Here is a 26,267-nt window from a genome sequence, read left to right on the forward strand (position 1 = left end):
CTGCTGTGGAGAAACACTTATTAAAATAACACACATACCTTAAATAATACTATATAAATCCTTTAGTGTCAAATGCAGCTAAAATCACTAACAAAAATTTCTGCAAGGCATGATGTTTAACAATAAAGTTTCTTTACTTGTTTAAATTAAACTAAGTGGAACATCATCAGTAGTAGGAATTTGGAGAAAAGGTAAAATCAGAGGTACAGAGAACAGTTATAAAACATATCAAAAATATATCTTTTATTCAGTGAAACAATTCAAAATGTAATGTAACAAGGCATAAAATCTTGTGATAATTCTTACACATAAAACAATTAGAATTAAGGACTGAACAACAGAAATATGAACACTTCAAAAAGAAAAATATGAACCTTGTAGTGTTAGAAGCAATTAAAAAGCATAACTAGTTATTAATTTCAGAAGCTATACATAGGTATTTAAGGAGAATCAGCAATAACAAAGCATGCGACTGTTTTGTGCGCATTTTGAGAACCCAGTTAACACTCTGAATACACACGAATACTTTCTACCCATTTACAGTGTCTGTGAAAACAGTGTGTACATTATTGATTTTTCTCAGGCTCTCCAAACATGCCCCAGAGATTTGAAAACAATATTCTATATATGACTAAAGAAGGTTGAAGTATTCATACCTGGGGATTAGATCCATCAAATCCTTCAGTATAAATGATGTTCTGAATGAATTGAAGCAGCTTCATGTAGCCTCGGGACAAAGAACTGTTGGTAAGAAGTGGTTCAAATACATAAATGGGCTTACTACTAATAAAGTAAAATATCTATAAAAATCAGTAAATAAGTAAAAATATGAATGTATTGGAGTGTTTAAATATACAAGGAAATGCATCAAATTAATGTCAGACAATCTAAAAACATTTAGACAACACTGCAAAAAGAGAGTAAGTTATATCATCTTATATTAAATTGCTTAGTTTTTTGACATTATGGGAGGATAAAAATCTGTAGAGACTGAGATGACTTAATTATGTCAGGCTTAGTTACCTCCAAGAAAATTAATGTTTTAACGAAGCAACCTAAAAGATGAAGCCACCATAGCTTTTCAGGAGTAATCATACATAATTAACACATAGTTAATGAACTGCTAAGTCACACACTCCCAAATCAATGTCCCGATCACCTGAGCTCATCTTCTATCAAAGTTTTAATTTTCGTAGAATAAACTGGTAAAATAACTAAATAATTTGAATTTTTAGAACACGTGAAGACAAACAGCATAATCTACTAAATTTACTGTTTACCCATTTCCTTTGTTCAAAGAAGATGAAAAAATAAATGCATGGATTTAGGAAGACATCTAAGTTATTTCTCACACGATGCAAGCATTGTTTATTGCTTTAAAACAGTAAAATGAATTTTTAAGGTGTATTTGGGACTTAAAAAAACACTTGAGATAAATCCCCTGTAAATGTTGTGTGATATTTCAGGGAACATTTAAAAAGAATGAAGGAGACCTGCTTCCTGAGTGAAGTTAAGAAGTGTAGCAGCTATTTGCTTAATCTGCAACATCAATAGAAGTCGATTCAGCAAAAATACATGTGCATCTCCATACATGTGTGTGCTCCTGAACAGCTGCTGCTGATTCCAAAATCCCTATCTTGCAGAAACGGAGTAAACATGAGAAAGGAAAGCTTTCTATACAAAACAAATGTGACTCCAGGAGATGAAGGTCTGCAGAGCATGGGTATGTTTCATATAGTTACTGCACCCTTTCAGGGACAACACGGGCTATTGTGGACATGATATTCTACTGTGATGGGAAGAACATGTCTATAAATAACACTATGTAAAGACAAATCTATAAGACTGTCCTGGGAATGTCCTTCATTTCATCCATGTTGTAGAATACAAGATTCCTTTTCAAGGTTAAATAGTATTCTGCTACGTATTTGTGTGTATACCAAATTTTCTTATTTGTTGATAACACAGGCTAACTCTGTATCTTGGCTGTAATGAACAGAGAATGCAGCTATCCCTTCAATACACTGAGTTCATTTCGTTAGATAGAAGTACACAAGGAGCACTAGTAGATACAACAGTTGTACTCTGAACTTTGTGATGAACTGCCACACTGTTTTCTATGTTTATACTAATTTATACATCTACCAACAGCAAAGATTTCTCTTTTTTATGTTTTCACCAATACTTGCCCTTTACTTTGTTGGTAACAGCCATTATAGTGGTTGCAAGGCAACATCTCATTAAGGTTTTAATATACGTAATAATATATAAATGAATGAAAATATACATAATTACATAATAATGTAATGATTAGTTATTAGATATTTGAGATTTTTACCCCATTGATTTGTTGTCTACTTGTATGTCTTTTTTAGAGTAATGTCTTTTGCCTGTTTTTAAAAAATCAACTTTCTTTGCCATTGAACTGTTTCTGTTCATAAAAATTTGAGGTATTAAGTTCTCTTTCATAAGCTCTCTCTCTCCTTCTCATACTCCCCCTTTCCTTAGATTGTCCCTTGATTTTGTTCAATGTTTCATTTTGGAGAATAAGGTGAAGGCATTAAAACCAATATCTTTTAATCACTTTACTTATTTATCATCGACATAAAATAATCCACTAGACAATGATGCTTAGAACATTAAGTATTAAATTTCTTGAGTTAATTGAAGTTCTTAGGGAGTAATCTTTTGTAAATATAAAACTAGGAAATATATTTATGTATACTAATCATGAATATCAGCTGCTGAATGAATAAAATGAAATAATTTAAAATAGGATTTGGGCCTTACTAAAAGAGTAGTTACTAATGGTTACCTCACATTGTTGTTCAATATTTATAAAAACAAATACACGTATTGATAAAAATATCTTCCATTTCTATTGGAAATTTTGGCTTTATTGTTGGTTCTCCAACACTGAGAAATTTTATTCTCTCTGTGTGTGTGTGTATGTGTATATGCATGTGAGTGCACATGTGTGCATGTGTCTAGTGATAAGAGTTTACAAGAAGGAAATTTGTCTGCAAAAAAGACCCTTGCTTTGTTATTACTGTTTCCAAGCATTTTTACATCTATAAGTAACTGTGCATATGTTTGAGCAAGTTCAGGTATGGGGGAGTCACAGTGAATGTGTGGATCACAGAGGACAACCTTACTCACTGAGCCATGTCCTCAGCCTCTGTTTCCAAACATTTAACAAAGTTTTGACTATTTCAAATATTAAAAGACTGCCCACTTTTTAAACTTATTATTTACCTTTACTTTATGTGCATTGCTATTTTCACCTGCATGTGTATCTGTGTGAGGGTGTTGGATTTCCTGTAAGTGGAGTTACAGACAGTTCTGAACTGTCATGTGGGTGCTGGGAATTGAACCTGGATCCTCTGGGTCCTCTGGAAGAACTGTCAGTGCTCTTAATCTCAGAGCCATCTCTTCAGCCCCATTGCAGCCCATTTTGAACCACTATTCTGCTTTACCCTTACAACTACCAAACAATTTTTATATTAAAATGAACTAATTTCAGTTCTATGTGCCTAAAGTTATCACAATATATAGAAATATAAATCATACAAATAATTTTTTAAACTAATTTCTAATTCTTTTTAAGTGTTTTGACTGCATGTGCATGATGGCACCTGAGCAGGTCAGAAAGCGGCACTCAATTCTCTGAAAACTGAAGTTACAAATTGTAGGTGCTGGGAATCAAATTCTGGTCCCCTGCAAGAGCAACAGGTGCTCTTAACCACTGAACTATCTCTCTAGCCCTGGCACTAATTTTGAACCTGATAATACCAAGTACTTAAAATTAATTTTACTTTCACAAATAAACAAAAAAACAGATTGGTAAGCAGGAGAAAGATATTTTTTTTCTTGAAAAAGGTAACTTTTTGTCTGTTAAAAGATAAATTACAAATATAAAATAGAATATGGAATTATAATAAGTAGTTGATAAGTGAAATTTTTATAGGCAGAAAGCAGACTCTTGGTATACTGTTTAAGAAGCCTACCTAATTTCAGTCTTATCAGTTAATAAAGCTCTTGGTGCACAGAAAATCCTGAAGCAACTTTGGTGTCACAGCATCCGGTGGACACCTTGTTACAGACGTACAGTCATCATCCTCACTTTGTGATTGGGAAAACTAAGGCTCATTTCAGGAAAAATGACTTGTCCAAGGTTACACATCACTAAGTGACAGAAATGACATGCAAAGTGAAAATATTTTCTGGGCATGGTTGTACATTCCTTTAACCCCAGCACTTGGGAGGCTGAGACAGTGAGATTCAAGCTGGCCAGGGCTATATATTGAGAACATGTCTCAACACAAATAAACCAAACCAACCAAACAAAAACCCTGAAAACATTCTAAAGCTGGGAAACTTGGCTCTTTTAACTACACTATTTTAAAGCCTTGGAATGTGGTGCATGGAGAGTCTAAGGGGCTCACACACACTAGTGTGCTTTCACTCAACACTTTTAATGAAGCATTCCAGCATGCAGTTGTGGGGAGAGAGCTTTTAGCTGTACTCATGAAATCATCTCAAATGGGCCTTGGTGGTACTTAACTTGGAGAGTGGAAAGATAATGGAACTCTTCATACCAATTGATAACTGAGCAGCCCTCCACACACAGCAGGAAGATGCCAAGGCTTGGGAACTGGCTCTGTTCAACCTGTGCCAATAACTCTGCTCAAAGTGTGATACAGACAACTTCTTTAAATTTTTTCTTGTCTCTCTTATCCACCATGATTTTTAAATTACATGGTTCAGAATGCTTTTCCTCATTAAAGTAATTTGCTACAATTTTAAAAATAAGAAATTCTGGTCACTTACATATTTAACAACCTGGTAGAAATATTTGAGAAAATAACCAGAATCTTACAGAAAATTAAGATTATTATTCTCAAAAATTATCACCCATAATTACAATGAATTAAAATAAAGATGAGTACCTTTTGATATGATTTTGAAAGTAAATGGAAAAATAAAGTTTATCTTACCAAAGCTCTATTTGCATGTATAATTCAAGGACTCAACTATGACAAGTTGGAAGCAACCCTATATAAGGCCATAGACACAATACATGTCTCAATTAATTGTATAAAATACTCTGTTGAGCTAAAGTTCTATTAGCATATAATTTGCATGTGATTCCAGAGATTGTAAAGTCTTTTCACAAGTAATTTTCAAGTCACAGATTTCATTAGGATTACCCTGAAGGCTGTCTTTTACTGACTTTTCGTCTCATGCTTTTCACCTAACACTAAATTTGAGTCTGACTAGGGAAGCTCAACTAAGAGAGAAGGACGCAGAGTCTAAGATCATATTCAAGACTGAAGATGAACAATGACCAGCAGAGACCTCTGGATCTCAGTTGGAAAAATACTTCACGCCATGGCTAAGCAATCCCATTTGGCATGGAGACTGTTAAGTGAAGTTATGATCTTTATGAAAAATAATTCAGAAATTGACTGAGATGAAATATCAGATTGTGTCTCCTCCAGGCCCTAACAGAGTGTGGGGTATCCAGTCCTAGTCATCACACACTTTCTGATACCCTCTCTTCAGTGTCTTCATCTTCTCTCTTATTGTGATACATTTGGTAGCATCTTAATTAACTATTTTGTTTCATGGCCATTCTGCACCTTCATTATCTTCTTCTTTTTCAAGTTTTTTCCAGCAAAACTATTTGGTTAATAACTACAAATTCCAAGAGGCTAGTGAGGTAGTTGGAAAATATGAATCTCCATTTTTATTCAAACTTCCAGTATCTTTTCGTTCATTATACTTATGACCTGAAAATAGAAACAATCAAAGCTACACCTAGTCCTATGTGTATCCAGAAGACACACTCGCTATTATATGTATCTGTCCACCTGCTGTAGTTTGGATATTTCTGTCTCCTCAGATTCCTATTTTGACTTTGACATACAATAATATTAAGAGGTGGAATCTTTAGGAGGTGACTGGATCATGAGGATTAAGGCCTCACGAATGGGATCAGTACCCTTATAAAAGAGACCTAAAAGGAGGCTGCATCCCCTTCTGCCATGTGAATTAACTGACAGTTCAGGCCTCTATCTTTGGAGCAAATCTTCACTAAAGTGCAATCCTGCCCGAACCTGAGTCTGGACTTCCACATCCTTGGTTGGCATGATGAGGAGCAGACATCTTGGTTCAAGCTACCTGGTCTTTGATAATTTTATTGTAAAGTCCAAAGGGAATAGACCCCACCCATCATCGCCTGCACAATCTTTAGGCATGTTGCTGCATGAACCATCTACATCCAACATCTCTCTCCTGAGCTGTGCACACACCTGATTCTCTCAGGCTCCACTCTGGCAGCATTCTTCTCTCCCACATCATTAGGTGCCTTTCTACTCAGTTCATGTAAGTAAACATACCCTCTCTTCACCTAATAAAACAACGCCAATCCTATTGCTTCTGCCAGATATGACTCTTTTTGGCACCAACGCACCTTGAATTTTCAATATTTGATATTCGTAGTCAATTCACTCCTTACATTTGCACATAAATTCAATGAAGCTTCACCACCATCATTCAATCAAGACTGCTTTTATTATGGTGACGAATGATCATATATATATATATATATCTTTGATGTCATTGTTTATGATAAATTCACAGAAATGGAGTAATAGTAAAAAGATAGCAGATAGTCTAACTTTTGACTCCTTTTCCTAAGACTGTTTCAGTAAGTTTTACTCTCACAAGTAATAAGTGGCTGTTTTTCCATATCAGAGCAAACACAGGGTGATATTTTAAATACTGGACAGTTGAAAAGTGATATCTCTGATGTGAACTCTCATATTTCTGAAGCAGTGAGGCTTGTTGTATTGTCTGTGGAGAACAGAACTGTGTGTACATGTATGTGTTTGTTTTTGTTTTTCAAGACAGGGTTTCTCTGTAAACAATCCTGGCTGTCCTGGAACTAGCTCTGCAGACCAGGCTGGCATTGAACTCACAGAGATCCACCTGCCTCTGGCTCCCAAGTGCTGGGAGTAAAGGCTGAGCCACAACGTACTGCCATAAGTATACTTTTTAAAATAATGCCATTTGTCTATTTTTGCTTTTATTGTCTACACATTTCAGCATACATGAACACCACAGCTTAGAATCTTCCTCAGTATTTTGGAGATTTGGACGGTGTCTTCTTTGCTCCCAGTGTGACCATCGTTCCACTTTCTTTCTATCATTACCAGCTGTTTTCAACTCTTTGTCTTTTGCTCACAGTTCACAGACTATCACTTTGTTTGCTAGTTTTGATTTTGTAAGTTTCTTTGTTGTTTGGCTTTTTTGACTCCATCTGACAAAACTTCAATCCTGCTTGCAAATACCCAGGTATCTCAGTCCAGGCACGGGAGAGACTCAGCACCTGGTAGCCCTCACGGCCCAGTAAACCCTTCTAGTACATTGGCTTTGGAGTCTCTGGTCTACACACCTGTTAGAAAACTTCTGGTTTTTATCCACCACCCAACCTCATGTGTTTTCTAATATTAGCACAGACATATCACAGTTTCAGAGATATTTCAGTTCACCATGACAGGATGGCATGGTGGAATTCATGGTGACAGAAATGTGTGGCAGTGAGCAGACCATGGGACTGGAACCAGGGCTCTAACCTCTGAGGCCTGCTCCTAGTTACTTACCTCCACCAGCCAGACCCTGTTTCATAAAGCCTTCAAAATAGTTCCATAAGCTGGGGACCAAGAGAAGGCTACTCCAGATTCAAACTATAACAAACCTCATCTCTAAATAATTTGATATTGGTGTAAGGGCCTAAACATGCAAGTTTGCGTAGGATGCTGAGATTCAGCAGGGCGGTGATTTGAATGAGAACTGACCCTATACTGTAGTTATTTGAACACACTTGGTCCCCAATTAGTGGTGCTGTTTGGAGAGTTTAGGGGTACAGTCTTGCTGGAGAAGTTGTGTCACTAGGGGAGGGCCTATAGGTTAAAAGCCCTGGCCACTTCCAGTTCACTCTCTCTGCTTTGTGTTTCTGGTTGATGTGAGCCATGAAGCATGCCTATTGCAGCCATGCTTGCTGCCCTCTGGAACCAGAAGCCAAAATAAATGCCTTCCATAAATTGCATTAGTCATGATATTCTATCACAGGAACAGAAAGGCAATGAATAGTAGTGGGAGTAGCAAGTTAGACAGTATGTTAGCTTTGTTGAGCATTAGGAAAACTGTCTGCTGTCCTAACTTTGGAATGGCAGTATATTTCAGTAAGGAAACAAATCTGCTTGCTGTGTGTGCTTGGACACATTCACTGTCAAAGTTAAACTCAAAACTAAAATTAAAACAGTATCCAATTAAAAAGTAAATCAACATTGCAGAATCATTCTAGAATGACCTTTTGTCATCCTTATCTTACCATGCTGTGACAATCAGACAGTTGACTGTCAAAGCTATCCTTTTGGTTTGAAGGTGGTGTCTCATGTCTTAAGCTATCCATGAGCTTCTGATCATCTTTCACCTGCCCAGTGCTGGCACTGTAGGTACCAACTCTCTAAAGCAATCTTAACAATACTGTGATATATGTCAAGTTTTTAGTGCCTAAGCTTTAATTAAATATTTATAGTATATATATATATATATATATATATGAACATTTTCTATACATAAACTTACCAGTAATTTAAAATTAATTACTGTAAATTTCAAATGACCTTCAGTTTTACTTGCTGTGAAATTTTCTCGTTATCAATGGTGCCTTTAGAAATTATGAAATTATATATTGTATCTCACACATGGTAGAGAGATACATCTATATCCTCTAGTCTTAATTATAGGAAAAGTATAGACAAGTATAAGGCTTGGCTTTACTGTTTTATAAATGAACCAGTAAAGTTCATGTCAGTGAAATGAGCATATGCTTTTCATAAATTAAAATAAATCTCACATGGTAAAGTACCCGTATTCAAAATTAATTTAATTACATGTTTAAAGTTTAATTACATTTAATTAAGCATTTAAGTTTAATATGAAATAAATGAATTATCAGTTAACTATTATGAAATGAAATACTGCCTTGGTAATTAAAATCTATAAATTTTCCTATTCTGTGTAAAACTGCTAGCTTTCAAAAAACATTCCAGCAATTATAGGTTTTAAAGACCATTTGACTACATCCTCATAGTTCACTGAAGTATAGTTTTTAGGCCCTTCAGCTTGTTAGCTGCACATTTCCAGCAACGGGGAGGTTTTACAAACATGGTTTTGGGTGTTACCTAGTGTAGTGGTTGTTGCGACCCTTTAATACAGTTCCTCGGTTGTGATTACCCCCTAACCACAAGATTATTTTCTTTGCTTCTTCCTAACTATAATTTTATTACTGTTATGAACCATAATCTAAATCTGATATGCAACCCCTGCAAAAGGGTCATTTGACCCCAAAAGGGGTCATGACCCACAGGATGAGAATCACTGTCTTTAGTGACTTACAATTTGCAACAATAGTAAAGTTACCTAGCGCCTCTGCCCTCTAGTTCCCATAAACTATTCTGATACTACTTAGCTCAAAAGGCTGTTAGTAAAATTAAATGAATAGACTAAGGTCAAATTTCTGAACAGTAACTCTCCTGAAAGGCATTTGACTAAAGTTAACTTCTTCCTTCCCCTCTTTACCTGAATGAATGCATAAAAACCTCATGTTTTCTGGTTAAAAAAAAAGTTTGCTCCTTAAAATAAATGTCAATTTAAATGATAAGAGCAATGGTTTTTGTTTAGTCACACTATCCTTTATACATGCTTTATTTAATTTTGTGGTGCTAAGGGTTGAATTGATGCTAAGTACTCTACAATTGGATGGTGGCCCCAGCTCACATTTTACATTGATATGGCTGAGCATTCTATGAACAAGACAGTAAGAATTACTGCCATCACAGAATTCTAAGTTAGAAATAACTGAATGCAGGTATTATCAGTTTTTGCTCACATGCTTATGTGTGTGTGTGTGTGTTTAGTTCAATAGGCAAAGTTGGAAACTACTATTAATTGACAAAATGATTCAAATTAACAGTAACAAAAGTAATATGTGTGGTAATTCTGTTTCTTAGACCCATCTTTTTCATGAGGGTACTGACTTCACTGAAGTCAAGGAGAGGATCCCGAGAGCACAACAGGATGAAGCCAGAACCAGAAATAAGCTTTTATTCCTTCATTAGTATGCTTTGTCTACAACAAAACAATGAAAAGGACAGACACCAAAGCTTTCAAAAGGAACGAAAAACAAAGAGATCCAACATGTTATTCCTGGATCCACAATTCAGCTGGGACCCTGCTAGATCTGAGTATGTCAATATCTTCTGGAAAACAGAAATATTTGCTTATAACTTAAGGATGACAGGAGGTAATAAATGTAAAATGTACAGCAGCGTGCCCAAAATATAATAGTCATTCTTCAGCATAGCCACTAACACTAAAGCAGTGCCCATGTGCCATTTTATGCCTCTGACTGTAGAGTAGAGAACCTGTTAACAAAGTGAAAGAGTTCTGAAAAAGACTTAACTTGAATAGTGTTGACTAAAGGTTCAGGGATTATTTCTATAACAGACACAAGACATTTTAGTCATTGAATTTCACAACTCCCTGCCTATAAACTCTTAAATAATTAAAAATGATTTGATAGTGATAAAGAAAACACAGACTACCACCTGTTCATCAGCTTACTGTAGTAAGGACTGAAAGTGAATCTTCTTAATATTTCACACATTATTTAATAATAAGTCTATAACTTCAGAATTCTGCTTTAATAAACTTTTGTCACTATAAACAGGTTAGCTTGTTTAAAAAACTCTTCACTGTAAAATTCTAACTCTAACCTATCTTGCCATCTAAAAATCACAGAGTATTTTTATTTCAGCATCACTAAAATTTATAATGTATTAATATAAATGGAATATCAAACAGAGAGAAACGTAGTTTGCTTGTCAAGAGTGCTTGCCTTGCATACAAGCCCCAGCATCGCATAAAACCAGGCTAAAAAGATCATCAGAAATTTCAAGGTCATAACAAGAGTCAGTATTAAAAAAAGAAAAAACATATACTTGTGTACCCTTTAAAAGATCACCTGCTAACAAGTACTAGAGAGCAGCAGTGCTCTACACATTTTCCTGGGATTACATCAAAGAATTTATGAGATCTATTTGGATTATGGTTTGAAGTCCTGATTAGGAACTGTTTCCCATGTCCTGGAAAGTAAAATCAGATGGAATCGTAACTAGTTTGGTATCCAAATCTATCACATTATAAGCCAATAGGTAGTTTACAGACCAGAAAAAAAAGAAAAGAACATATAATAGGATATTACAAAATACATATATAATTTCTTATGTATTTGTAGAAAACTTGCATTATTGATATTTGTAATCTTCAAAAATGAGGTAAAAATGCAATCTACTAATATCTGAAGTCCGAATTTGCTGTTACATGAGCCACTGACTTACCAGGATTCTCCATTAAGATCTGAAGTTATGTGTTCTGTAAGGAAGAATCCATGCCATTTTGAACTCCCCAGCAGCTCCGGAGGAATCCTTTTTGATATATCATAATAGTGACCAAATCGTGAAGATGACACTGGTCCAGCCTGCTGGAAAATCATGCTGGTCATTAAAATAACATTATTTTACCCTATAATTTCTTTGACTAACATCAAGTTAATAAGAAAAGGCTGATACACATATATTTGCTTAATTTAAAGACCCATACAATAGCTTTTATTAGACAAATTATATACAATGAGGAATTAAACTTTCTACTCTCAAGTTGTTTTCACTGTTAATGATTTATAAGTTTATAATAATTCATATACCTCTCTCATTTTAAAACTATTCTGTATATCTCTTTTTATAAGTCAAAATTTTAATATACATAATTTTTAATTCATACATAATAGCTCACATTTTAATGACAAATTGAATAAGGAGATGCGAGAACTAAGTGAAGTTAAGCCAAATTAATTTATTGGTTGGAAGCTCCAAAAGAAATCAAGTATTAGGATGTGTTTAACCAAGCATCATATTGAAACTAAATGTTCGTGTACAATATGCCTTATGAACTTCAATGAAGCTGATGGTGTAAAATGTATCAGAATCCAGACAAGATCAAGGCCTGTGTGAGAGTGAGAGGATGTGTAAGAACTATGGAGATCAACAGACACTCGGCATGATCATTAGTTCATGGTTTTACATTCTTTATTAACAGTTTCTTCAAGAAACCATCTTTCTCTTAGGAAACTAACAGCTATTGACACTGAATTTATTTACATATGTGAGTAAAAATCTATTAACTATTGTTTTGAATGGAACCTAGGCTGATACTAATGGATACACCCTCTGCCCCCATACCCTTCTACATAAAGTTGAATTATTAGCAGATTCCATCTGGCAGCAGCTTCCCATCAAAGCTCTGGTCTAATGTTTACTGTGATCATTCCTGAGTGCTAAGAAACTGGCAAGTGTGGGGATGCTCAAAACAGAGTTTCTGCATAAACGTGAGAATTCTTAGGAGGTTCTTATCTTACAGAATGACAATTTTTTAATTTAGTTAAACACACGTTTGCTTGACACTAGCTATTTGCATTTAAGATTTTAATGATTCATATTCCTAAATTAAATGCCTATAAACACCAAATTATACAGTCAAATGAAATAAAACATCCTGAAATCTAATAGAAGCATTTTTCTTAGACTGAGTCTGTGGATGTGACATTTATTTTCTAAATAAAATGAATGTGCATCTCTCTATAAGGTACTATTTATTTTCATTAATGAAAGACATCTATTAGTTGGCTTCAATACAATCTTTTCAATGCATAATAATATGTGCAGAATGATGATTCCTAAGACACAAATTCTCCATTTATTATGAAAAGTATTGACAAATAAATTATATGACATTAAAATAAGTTTCTTAAAAATACGGTGTAAAGATTTTTAAATGTAAAGTTATTAGTCTAAAGCAATTTAAACAAGGTCTGTTCTTTGGCCTATAATTGATTCTTTATCCGGATTATAGTTTAGAATGTTTTTACTGCAATCTCTGAGAGAGCTCATCTTTTTATTGTGTAAGTCCAAGCCCTCTTAATGTTTCAGAAAGGCCTTGACTAACTGAACTTTGATCTGATGTCTTCATTGAGAAAAACACCAGGTTGCCCATTTCAGATGCAAATCCCCCTAAGGCCCAATAGAATTTAGTAAAGACAGCAAAAAAGAAGAAACCAGAAGTTTCCAGGATCCTCTTTGGGAATCCTGGGGCACACTGGTGTCCTTAATCCATGCTAGTGCATGGATTAAGTTAGGTGATAACCTTTCCTGATTCAAAAGAATAAGCTGAGTGCCTACAAACTGGGTGGAGACTAGGATTTGACTATAATAAAACACCAAGCAATAAAAGCTTGGTCTATGTCAGAAGCCTCTGAAAAGGCCTCAATGTACCACATTCCCAGGCCTGGTAGGGAAGCTTGCAAAAGCCTACCTGAATCAAATAAGCATGAATAATCTATTTTAGCAGACTGACCATGGGGAGAGAGAAAGAAAGAGAGACTTTTCACTTCTTTTAAGTTTGAGTTAATAAATTTATTAGTGGATTGAAGGTTCTTGAAGTCCCCTGCACTCACAGAAATACACCAAATTACCAAAAAGTAAGGTATGCTTTTTAAGTTGCCGTCACTATTAATGCTTTTAATTATAATATTAGTGTGACAGAATTCCTAGATTTTGGATGAATCAAGGCAGAAAATTGATTTCATGCTGTGACAGTTTACATACAGAACACAAACAATTTATTAAAATATAAAAATAAAACTGGAAAGTTTTATATAATTGTTATTAATTTATTTAGATGTTAAGACCAAATGTGACAGCAAAAATATTGATAAGGTAGACACAAGGTTTTCATTACTAATGAAATACTTCAATCTTTGAATAAAATGAAAACAAGACAAATATATTTTTAGAGGATAAAAAGTTTTACAAAGTTTTCTGTCCAAGACACATAATATCAGCACACAGTCAGATTTCTGAAATACTGAAATCTTTTGAGACCTACCAATTTTTTTAAAAATAGAAGCTTATTGTTGTTACTCTAATAGTGTTAATCTATAAAATTATCATTGTCATAAAAATTAAATTGCACTTTTATATCAACCTATCATGAAAAAGCAGTTTATTTATTTTATGTGCTAAGAATATGTTGCTTTAATTTTAGATATGGCAAGTTTTATTGCACATCCATAAACTACCTTTAACTTTATCATCTGTGGAACAGAAAATAGAAGTTAGTTTTTACTGTGCTAAAAAAATGGAATCTGATGGGAGCTGAGAAGGCAAGCTAAGCAACAAAACAATAGCACACTCTACCACCACCACACTGTGTCTCCAGTGTGTTAGGAAGCAGCGAACTGCAGAGGAAACACACGAATAGTCTACATAAGCTGTGTCTCTTCAGTGTCAGCAAGTTTTGCTTCTGAGAGTCCGGCATAACGGACAGCAAGAATCCAACCTCTAACCAAGCCTCACAGAGCCTCAGCTCAATTGCTAGTACTGGGATAATCATGATTTTATTATGATCTCAAAATAATCTATGCAATATCAGCAACTAATGTTTTATAAATTTGAATATAATATAAATATCATTATTACTAAGTTAGGATTCATTAGAGAATCAGGAAATTTATCATTGTTTTTCACAATTCCATTGCCTTGCTGAAAAAAATTGGTTCCACATTGACATATTCACAAATCTATCAGAACTGCTGTGGCTAAACCTATTATAACAAGAATCTGATATGCTGCCACGAATGGCTGGGGACTGACACTGGAGTCCTACAGTTCTGACGTGAAATCAGAATGCACTGTAGGCCAGAAATCTGTAGGGTAAGGAGTGCAGTGTGTATTAATAATCAAGGAGAGGACAAGTCCACATAAATCATTAGAGAGACAGGAAAGATTCTTAAAACTAAATATTCTTTAGATTGAGTGAAACATTTATGCATTATTAAGTGCTTAACTTCTGTATCCACATCTGTGTCATTTTTCATATTCCCCAAGTAGACTAGGACTACACTTGATAGATATGGTAAGAATTTACATTAAGAGCATATCTGATAATTAATATATCTCATTTAGGATTACTTCTACTTCTTTACTCTTAAACATAAACAGTGAAACTGCATTTTGTTCAAGGAAATATAGAAAGCTAAATATTTTTGTTTTATTTTCAAACTTGGAATTGCAAAGAAATGCCTAGACATAGAAAAAAGATGACAAGTGTTGGACAAGGATCATAGGAGGAAGTCAGCCACTGAATATAAAATTACTGTGAAGGGCCAAAAACACACTTTTAAAAAAAGGAGAGATAGCAGACATGATTCTTACTCCTAAAACTGGGAGCACATACTTGCAAGCAGAAGCAAACTTAAATCTGAGCACTGACAACAAAGCAAAAAGAAGTAATTACTTATCATAGTTTTAATGATTAAATTCATTATCATTTAATTTACTCATTAATTGATTTTATGAACATACATTACATACCAATAAAGCAAAACATTCTCTTTCTGAGTTTGCATCCTAGAATAGACACAAAATAAACAATGGGATGGATATATGGTTTTCTTCTTTAAATAATGTCTTGAAGAAAATAAAGTATTACAAGAGAAAGTAATATTTCATGTGCAGTGAAAAGGAAGTCACCGTAGATAATATAGTATTTCAGCAAACTCCCAGGAAAAAATAGAATAAGAAATAAATAGGAGAATATTGTAAGTTATAATTTACAAAGAAACAATGAAGGCCTCAGCTAAGATGGTGGTTTTGTTTTGTGTGACTTCTTGAAGTGAAAGTTAGAATAAGAGGCCTGAGAAGATGCTGAGCAATGCTGCATTGGGTGGGGATTGGAGTTAAGGTTCCCGCTCCCCATCTAAAAACCCAGAAGGGCAACATGCATCTGTAACCCCTGTCTTGGAGGGCAGAGACTGGCATATCACTGTTGTTCACTAGCCACCCATTCAGTTGGTGATTTCCAAACTTAGTAAGGAACACTGTCTAAAAAATTAAAGTGGAAATAAATGAAGAAAGACATGGTGCTGGGCTGGAGTACAGCTCAGTGACACCTGATTGCCTAGCAAGTATGCGGCCTTAAGTGCAGTTTCAGTACTGTAAAAAACAGCAGCAGCAGCAGCAGCAGCAGCAGCAACAACAACAAAAACAACCAAATACAGACTCGTGACATCAATTCAGGCCTCCACATGTGCACACATACACGGACTGAGGTAAGGAAGAATATATTCTATCGTTAACAGGAGAAGAGTAACAGAACATCACAAATGCAAAAAAGGGAGTGTGAAGCCAAATGAAAAGTGTGGAGGAAAGGACACACAATCAAGATGAGACTAAATAATTCTCATGGAGAAGCAACATACAAGGGAAGTAGCCATTGGCATCCAGCATAACCCCTGGTCTATACTCAGCATGGGGTAGGTGGAAGCTGACAAGAAAGGGCTGTCCTTACTTCAGTAAGAGTGCTGTGGGAGACTGGTAGCCAGAGAAACACTGAGTGGCAGGTGAGTAACCATAAGCTGTAAACACCCAGGGCAGAGAGACAGGCAGGGCAGCCACAAACGCTGGGGTGGAAGTACTGCACTGCAACCCAATGCTGAAAACATCCACAACCACCCTGGGTGAATCCAACCAAAGAAGACATTGGAAACACTACCTCTGCCAGGGTCTATACAGTACCATGGAAATACAATAAGTGTGCCAAACCCAGCAGAGTAGACAGAGGCATTTTCTCAGGCAAGGATCATCTAGAAGGGAAAGGATCAGGATCTAGCTTGGAAGAGAACCACCAGCAGCAAAGGTGAGCACACGCATGGATGTGTCTCACAGGGGTCACAGCACAGGGACACAACACTGATCCTCAGCATAAGAGACAAGGCTTCAGCAGGCAGGCTTGGGTCTCAGACCAGGAAACCTCACAAGCCTGAGTGTGACACCGAAGATCCTCTGAGCAGTGAATCCACACTAATCCACCTTGTTTGTATTCTTGACACTATGCCTTCTTTCCATTTTGCAGCGGTAGCTACAAATCCCAAATGTTCATGTGAGGAAAACCGTGTGTGTGTGTGTGTGTGTGTGTGTGTGAGAGAGAGAGAGAGAGAGAGAGAGAGAGAGAGAGACAGAGAGAGAGAGAGAGAGAGACAGAGACGGAGACAGAGAGACAGGAAGAAATACTAGCATATGCTATATTTTCTATTTAGTTTATTTTTTAAACGATACTTTTATATTTCAATTGCTCAGCTATTTTAGCTTGGCTCTTGACTGAATAAGCATTTATGACTGTGCAGTTTGTGTACCTAGTTTGTAATACATACTTCCCTTATTTGTATTTGCTCTCCTTCCTCCCTTCCCATTTCATTTCACTTTTTAACCTCTCAGATCTGAAGACCCCCATACCACCTGAAGTACATCTGCCTGAACGTTATCAGTACATAACTGATGGACCTGGTATCTGTTACTATTCATTAACATTGAAATTGTCAAATAATTCTTGGTTATTATAGATAGTTTTTGTCCTAAATAATACAGGGAACATAGCTCAAGCAAAGACAATGCACCAAGAAGACCCACATAAAATAAAAAAAAAAAACCTGGAGGACACAATTATTCCAAAAGATGTACAAAACACATCAACAAAACACACAAATGAAAAAGCTAGCCAATAAGCTTCTATAAGCTCATGGCTCCCCAGCATCTGAAATGAAAGACACGAGATGGCTCAAGTATCAGAAAAGGATTTCAGAATCCGACTTTCAAAAAGAGTAAAGAACCCACAGAGGAGTCAAATAATCAAATAAATAAAGCAAGGAAATAAGCTGAGAACTTGGGTAAGAGCATTAGCAAAGTACATAAAAAGAGCAGCAACAGGGAAGAGAAATTTAAATAAAAAACAGAGGAAAACATAAGTAAGGAACTGAGATTCCAAAATCAACCAAACAGAAATGCTAGAAATACATGGGACCCAACTTAAAAAAGCAGTGGAAGCTAGGTGGTGGTGGTGCATGCCTTTAATCCCAGCACTAGAGAGGCAATGGCAGGTGGATCTCTGTGAGTTCCAGGCCTGCCTGGTCTACAAGAGCTAGTTCCAGGACAGCTAGAGAAACCCTGTCTCAGAAAAACCAACCAACCAACCAACCAACCAAATAAACAAACAAAAGACAGTGGAAAGCATTATCATCAAACAAACAAGATCAAGCAGAAGCATGAATATCAGCAATAAGGGCCATGGTAAAGATAATATCATATTCAATAAAGGAAAGAATGAGAGAGACCAAACCCAAGAAGCCATAGCACTGAAGAAGGAGCTGAGATTAAAAATGGTACGAGCTGTTCAATAGCAACAAAGTAAAATATGAGAGAAAGAAATTGACATTCAAACACGAGGCATTTAGAACCCCAAATAGACACAACCAGAGAGCTTTAACCACAGTTTATGATGTAAAAAATACATAGCAATAGAAATATTATCAGAGTCAGAGAGATGGCTCTTGAGGGTGAAGACATTTGCTGCCATGTCTGACGATTTGAGTTTCACCCCTAGGTCTCACGTGGTAGGAGAGATAATCAATAATCCCAAGGGATGTGCTCTGACCTCCATACACAGACCGTGACACAGACACACACTCACCCACGAATTAAAAAATAATAAATATGTTTAAAAAAGAAACAACAATAAAAGCTATAAATCTAGAATATGAACACACAAGGCAAACACATCAAAATAACACCATAATTCTCACCAATAACTAATGTGTAAGGAAAACACGGAATGCTATATTTCAGGTGAAGAAAGTAAGTATCAACCAAGACTGTTCCATCCAGCAAAGCTAGTTCTAAAACTTGATCTAGGAATAGAAATATTTCAAGACAAGCACAAATGAAGGCAGTTTATGATCACTAAGCCACTAGTACAGGTGGTACTCAAAGGAAGACCATATATAGAGGAAGGAAGAGTTTAATTATGATTATCACAGGAAAGAATAAATTTCATGAGAGAAAAATGAACAACAGACAAGTAGGAGAATATCAAAATGCCCAATACCAAAAATAAAAGAAAATAAAAAGGAAAAAGCACATTTTGGTAGTTTGAGTAAAAAGTGGTCTCCAAAGACTCACAAATTTAAACTAGCAAACTTTAAGTGGGAAGATAGAAAATATACTAACACATGCACACACACACACACATACACCTTAAAACAAATAATTTAATCAACTAGAAAAATAATCAACAAAATTATAGGAATTAGAAAACCTATCTCAATAATAATAATAATAGTCACTTTAAAAGGCCTCAATTATGCCAGGCAGTGGTGGCGCACGCCTTTAATCCCAGCACTTAGGAGGCAGAGCGAGGTGGATCTCTGTGAGTTTGAGGCCATCATGGTATAAGAGCTAGTTCCAGGACAGGCTCCAAAGCTACAGAGAAACCCTGTCTCCAAAAACAAAAATAATAATAATGGATAGATGCAGATATCTAGCTGGATTGAAAAAACATCCAACTGTCAATTCTGTTAAGAAACATACTTCACTGGTAAAGAACAGAGGAAAAAGTTGGAATCAACATATCCAATGACTGGAATCTGAAAGCATGCTGGTCAGATATTCAAACCCAAATTAGTGAGATGGACATAGATAGCCACATTGGTGCACAGAGATGACTCAACAGTTAAAGAACACTGACTGCTCTTCCAGAGAACTCAGGTTCAGTTCCCAGCAACCACATGGCAGCTCATAACCCTCTTTAACTCAGTTTGAGGGGATTCTAAAGCCCTCTTCTAGCCTTTATGTTCACCAGCCATGCATATGATATACAGGCATACACAGAAGCAAAACATCCATTCACATAAAAATTAAAGTAAATAAAAAAACTCAAAAGCCATATTAATACATAGGACAATTCATCAAGAAGATACAATTATAAATATGTATATGTACTATTGTATCTCCAAATTTTATAAGTCAAACACTAATTGGTAATTAGATGGTATAGAAGATGAAACAGGTCTTGATACATCAGTGAATGACTTCAATATCCCCACTTTAAACTTTAGATAACTCACTCAATTTAAAAATCAGTACAGAAACTATTGAGTTAGTTAAGTTAAATAATGGAAAAAAGAGACTTACCAAATTCATATAGGACACTCTGATGAGCAGATCACGGAACCTTTTCTAAAATAACCTAAATCTACACTACAAAGCAAATGCTAACAAATGGGAAAAGAATTAATTTCATGTATCTTATCAGACTACAATAGAATAAAAAAAATCATTGAAGAATAAAACAAAACAAAACTACATATATTCTTGAAGAATGAACAACAAAGTCTTTAGTGAACAGTTGGTCACTGAAGAAACCAGGGGCCAATTAAATCATTCTTAGAATCAAATGAAAGAAAACTGTGGTTTGAATTTGAAATGTCTCTCAGAGTCAACATACTTATATCCTTGGTCTCTGTGTGTGGCACAGTTTGGGAAGGCTATAGAACCTTTAGGAGGGCCATTTGACCGGTTGTGGTGTTGCACGCCTTTAAGCCCAGAATGCAGAAGGCCGAGGCAGGCAGATCTCTACGACCTCAAGGTCGGCCTGGTCTACAATTAGGCCTACACAGCGAGACTCTATCTCAAAAAGCAAAATAAAACAAAAAGGTCACCTTCTTTGAAAAAAAAAAAACCTTTAGGAGGCCAATGGAAGAAGTACACCACTATGGATGGGTTTTGAGAGTTTATGGTCTCATGCCCCATTCAATTTGTTTTCTCTGCCTTCTGCTTATAGTTAGAGATATGATCTCTTGGCTCCTACTCTGGCCACCTACTATCATGTGTCCCACATCACTATGGACTCTCCCTCTAGAACGATAAGCCAAAATAAATTCCTCCTTCTATAAGTCACTTTTGATCATGGTGTTTTATCACAGCAATAAAAAGTAATTAATATATGAACAATTAAGAATTTCTGGGATAAGGTACTTCTGTTAGGTTTTCACGGTATTTACATTAATAATTTACATTAGAGAGATCTCAAAGAAATAACTCAATGATGTAACCTAAGGTCACAGAAAAACAAGAACAATGCAAAAATCTCAAAGCATTAGATGGTAAGAAACAGTAAAGGTTAGCGAAAAATTAATGGAATAGATATGACGAGAACAATAAATAGAATGCATCAAACAGAAATTTGGTTCTTTAAAAAAATAAGCTGTAAATCCTCTAATCAAAATAATAAGGGGTGACGGTAGGGGAATCCAAATTAGGAATTTTAGGGATGAAAAAGATAGTAATAGAGATTTTAATGAAATCAGAGGATCATTAGGGAGCACTTTGAAAAGTTATATTCTAAAAAACAAAACCTGAAAAATTCCTAGACAAAGATGATCTACCAAAATTCAATCAGGAGCATCTGAGTAGCTTAAACAGATTCATAGGAAGCAATCATACTGAAGTAGTAATAAAAACCGTACCAACAAAGAAAGCACAGTATAAGGAGGATTCATTATCAAATTCTACCAATGCTCTAGGAAAACCCTAACACCAATGCTCTTCATATTGTCCTAGAAAACAGAGAGTGACAGATTAACAACCCCCATTTCTTTGATGCTACCATTACCTTGACAATGAAAACGAATAAGGGCAAAATAGTCCAGTCGAAGAGAGGGAGAAGCAACAATATGAGCAAAGGGGTCAAGACTATGATTGGGAAACCAATAGAGTCAGCTGGCTTGAGCTAGTGGGAGCTCACTGACTCTGGACTGACAGCTGGGGAACCTTCATAGGACTGAACTAGGCCCTCTGAATGTGGGTGACAGCATATGGCTTGGGCCGTTTGTAGGGCCACTGGTTGAGGGATCAGGATTTATCTCTAGTGATGAACTGGCTTTTTGGAGCCCATTCTCTATGGGGGATATCTTGTTTAGCCCAGATATAGAGGAGAGGGCCTTTGTTCTGCCTCCAGTGATGTAGCAGACTTTGTTGACTCTCCATGGAAGCCCTCACCCTCTCTGAGGAGTAGACAGGGGGGCGGGAAGGGGAGGTAGTGAGAGAAGGGGAGGGAGGTGGAACTGGGATTGGTATGTGAAATGAAAAAGATTGTATTTAAATAAAAAAAAACTATAGACCAATATCTCTGATGAGTACGAATGAAAATTTTCAATAAAATATAGACAAATTAGTTTCAAAATCACACAACATAAGCATGTTTCATCCCAGGTGTAGTGGTTTGAATGAGAATGGTCCCCAGCAGGATCATATTACTGAGCAATAGTAGTAACATCAAAATGGAACTAGCACAAAAACAGGCATGAAAATCAATGGAACAAAACAGACCCAAACATAAGTATGTGCTACTACAGTCACCTACTTCTTTTTTTTACAAATAGGCCACAAAGATATATTGGTCTTCAACAAATATCGGTGAGAAAACTGGATGTCTGTACATGAAAAAATAAAATTATACTGGAATCTATCACCTTTGTACAAAAAACTAATGAAATAGATTAAAGACCTAAACCTGAAACACGAAACTGCTACAAGACAACCTAGGTGGCGCTCTGCACGATACAGGGACAGGAAAGGGCATGCTGAATAGGAGGACTCCATATGCCCAAGAACTATGATTAACAAGTGAGACCTCAGAAAGCTGAAACTTTCTGCACAGAAATAGAAACAATCAATCAAGTGAAGAGGAAAACAAAAGAATTGGACAGAATCTTTGTCACAATATTTCTGACAGAGGATTAATATCTATATTCTATAGAATATAGAAACAACAACAACAACAACAACCCCAGAGTAAAAAGAACAAAACAATACAAAAGACACATTGCAAAGTGGGCCTCGGACCTGAACAGAGAGAGAGTTCTCGAAAGATGAAATAAGACTAGCTAGCCGGGCGATGGTGGCGCACGCCTTTAATCCCAGCACTCGGGAGGCAGAGGCAGGCGGATCTCTGTGAGTTCGAGACCAGCCTGGTCTACAGAGCTAGTTCCAGGACAGGCTCCAAAGCCACAGAGAAACCCTGTCTCAAAACCAAAAAAAAAAAAAAAAAAAAAAAAAAAAGAAATAAGACTAGCTAAGAAATACCTTGAAAAAATTCATTAAAACTTTGATGTTTCATCTCAACCCAGTCAGAAGAGTTAAGATCAACAAAACAACTAAAAACAAATGCTGAAGAGAATGTGGGGGAAGGGGAGTCCTCATTCACTGTTAGTGGGATTACAACTGGTACAGCCACTCTGTGCTTCATGGAGAACCCTCAAAAAATTAAAAATAAACCTACCACATGACCTTGCTATACCATTCTTCAGCATATACCCACAGGACTTAACATCCTATTCCAGACACTTGTTCAGCCTTGCTCACTTCTATTCTATACACAACAGGTAGGAAATGGAAACAACTAAAATGTCCATTAACTGATGAAGAGTTAGTGAAATGTTGTTTATATACACTACAGAATACCATTAAGCTATAAAGAGAAGTGAAATAGTAAAATTTTCAGGTAAATATCCAGAACTTGAGAAGCTGCATTGAGTGGGGTAACTCAGACCCAGAAAGACAAATGTCTTGTATTCTCTCTCATCTGCTGCAACCACAAAAACTGGGAAAGTAAAAGGGGACCATGGAGTGGGAGACAATGGAAAAAAAGAATAGCAGGATACAAGCGATTTGAAAGGGTGAAAAACTGCAGAGGGCGGGGCGGGGGGACGACACACAACCACTCTAATTAGAAAAGGGAGAGTGTGTTCAACACAGAAGAAGGGGCTGGAGGAAGATAAAATATCAGTAAGGATGTATGAAAAAGTCATAAGAAATCCTATCTATTTATCTAAAATTACATATAATACATATAACTTTATGTGTACACATGTACATATATAGTTTAAATAAGATTATCCTACCTGGTTGACACTGGACTTCCCAAGAGCCATAGACAGATTATCTAACAAAAACCCCAATATCAGGAATAAGAAGCACCTTTTTGAATTGTTGGTCAGGGGAGACTAAAAGACTCCCAAAACATTAGAAGCTATTGTTATAGCCTTTGGCTGCTTCCCTGAGGTTGAAGATGACTCCCTGTTGCTGAAGACAACATGTACTTTAGAACACAGGTCCCAGAAGATCAATGCTGGATCTGACTGGAAAGCCTCCTATCTGAGAACTAAGTTTTATGAAACCAGAATGTACCATGTAAGCTCCAAAGAAGGGAAGCAACCACAGGGTTGTCAGGCTGGCACAGGAAGTGCTTTTCCCTGCTGAGTCATCCTGCCTCTCTTCTACCACTTGTACTTTTATTAGTAAGAATGAGAGTATGACTTTCCCTTTATTGCTAATAAAGTCTTTTGACAAACACTTTAGAATATGGGGAAATCGATTACTGAGCAGTGAGAGGGCACGATTACAGTTTTAAACTACATTTCTCGTATTCTAACTGCAACCAGACATCTCTTTTATAAGTTTGAGGGTCACAAAAATTTTCACTTCACATTTTTGCTGACTTGCTAAAAATTGAGTTGTCCTTGTCCATTTTACAGGATCAACATATGCAAGGAAAATTAGTTATTATTTTATATATGAATACAGATACTCTCTTGCTGTGGGACAATAGTCTGTACCCAGTCACTTGTATTTTAAATAAACACTGATTGGCCAGTAGCCAGGCAGGAAGTAGAGATGGGATAATGAGAACAGGAGAATTCAGGGAAGAGAAAGACGCAGTCTGTAGTCATAACCCAGACAGAGAGGAAGCCAGACACAGAGCAAGCAAGATGTGACTGCCTCGCCGAAAAAGGTACCAAGCCACGTGGTTGACACAGAGTATTATGGGCTAATATAAGTTATAAGAGTTAATAAGAAGATCTGTAGTTTGTTCATAGTTGTCTAAATCAAAGTTTTAACATGTTATTCAAATAAATTATATGTGTAAAAGGACAGCTTGCTATTACTTAATATGCTTGATTTGGTACACAACTGACGGGTGACTACTTGATATTGGCTGTATGTATTAACCATTAATACATATATTTATTATTATTCACTATATAGGCATTAATATATGGTGGACATACAGAAGAAAATGAAATAAACTATCTTCACAAAGAAGTCTCATCTGTGATGAAGGCATACAAACAATTAATTAGAAATACTATGACCTAGGAAATATGAGATATTTTTCTCATTGCTATGATCAGCTATCTGATGAGAATTGAGTTTGTTATAGCTCAGAGTTCCCTCAAACAATCTGACATGGTAGATAAAATATCGCAGCAGGAGACTATGAAGATAGCCACATTGTTTCCATAGTCATAAAGCTGATAGAAGAAGGCCCACGTTATATGTGCTTTTTCTTTTTTAAGTCCAGGACCTCAGCCTATGGAATGATACAGTCATATTCAGGTGGGTCTCCTCTGCTCATCTAAATCTCTTTGGAAGCACAAATGTGTCTTGATGTGGGGTTCCCCTCTGTATGATGTGAATATGTTTTATTACCATTGGTTAATAAAGAAGCTGCTTCAGCCTATGGAAGGGCAGAATAGAACTAGGTGAGAAAACCAAACAAAGATATATATAGAGAGTAGGCAGAGTCAAGGAGATGCCATATAGCTACCGAAGGAGACAGACACTGGAACCTTACCAGTAGGCCATAGCCTTGTGGTGATACACAGATTAATAGAAATGGGTTAATTCAAGATGTAAGTGCTAGCTAGAAATACAGTTGAGTCATTGGCCAAACAGTGATGTAATTAATATAGTTTCTGTGTGATTATTTGGGTCTGGGAGGACAGTAAACAAATGAGCAGTCTCCCGTTACTGTGTCTCCTGGGTGATTCTAAATTCAGTTCAAGTTAACATTGAAAGTTAATCACTATAAATCCAATTGTACTGGATAGGTTTATGCTAACTTGATACCAACTAGAGTTATCAGAGGAGGAAGTTTCAACTGAGGAAAGAGCTCCATAAAACCCAGCTGTAAGGCATTTTCTTAATTACTGATCAATGGGGGAGGGCCCAGCCCATTGTGGGTGATACCATCCCTGGACTGGTGGTCCTGGGTTCTATAAGACGGTAGGCTGAGCAAGGCAGTAAGCAGTACTCCTCCATGGCCTCCTCATCAGTTCCTACCACCAGGTACCTGTCCTCACTGCTTTTGATAATAAACTGTTATATAGAACTGTGAGTAAAATAAAC

General features: G+C 36.2%; 1 protein-coding gene across 4 annotated transcripts in view; it reads right to left on the minus strand.

Annotated features, from left to right (window-relative positions):
* Window positions 1-26,267, minus strand: part of Elp4 (elongator acetyltransferase complex subunit 4) — a 206,083-nt gene that overhangs the window by 132,205 nt on the left and 47,611 nt on the right. For 2 of the 4 annotated variants that reach the window (XM_041678951.1, XM_041678949.1), the window contains 2 exons: window positions 11,472-11,611; window positions 657-741 (listed from right to left, as the gene is read on the minus strand). In XM_041678951.1, the coding sequence (XP_041534885.1) occupies window positions 657-741; window positions 11,472-11,611 (225 nt within the window). Of the gene's footprint in view, window positions 1-656; window positions 742-11,471; window positions 11,615-26,267 lie in introns of all 4 variants that reach the window. The other 2 variants (XM_041678950.1, XM_041678948.1) reach the window with 1 other exon arrangement.

Source organism: Microtus oregoni, unplaced genomic scaffold, assembly GCF_018167655.1.
Source record: "Microtus oregoni isolate MIOR12 unplaced genomic scaffold, Mior012 000031F_ref0000149, whole genome shotgun sequence".
Lineage (NCBI taxonomy): Eukaryota > Metazoa > Chordata > Mammalia > Rodentia > Cricetidae > Microtus > Microtus oregoni.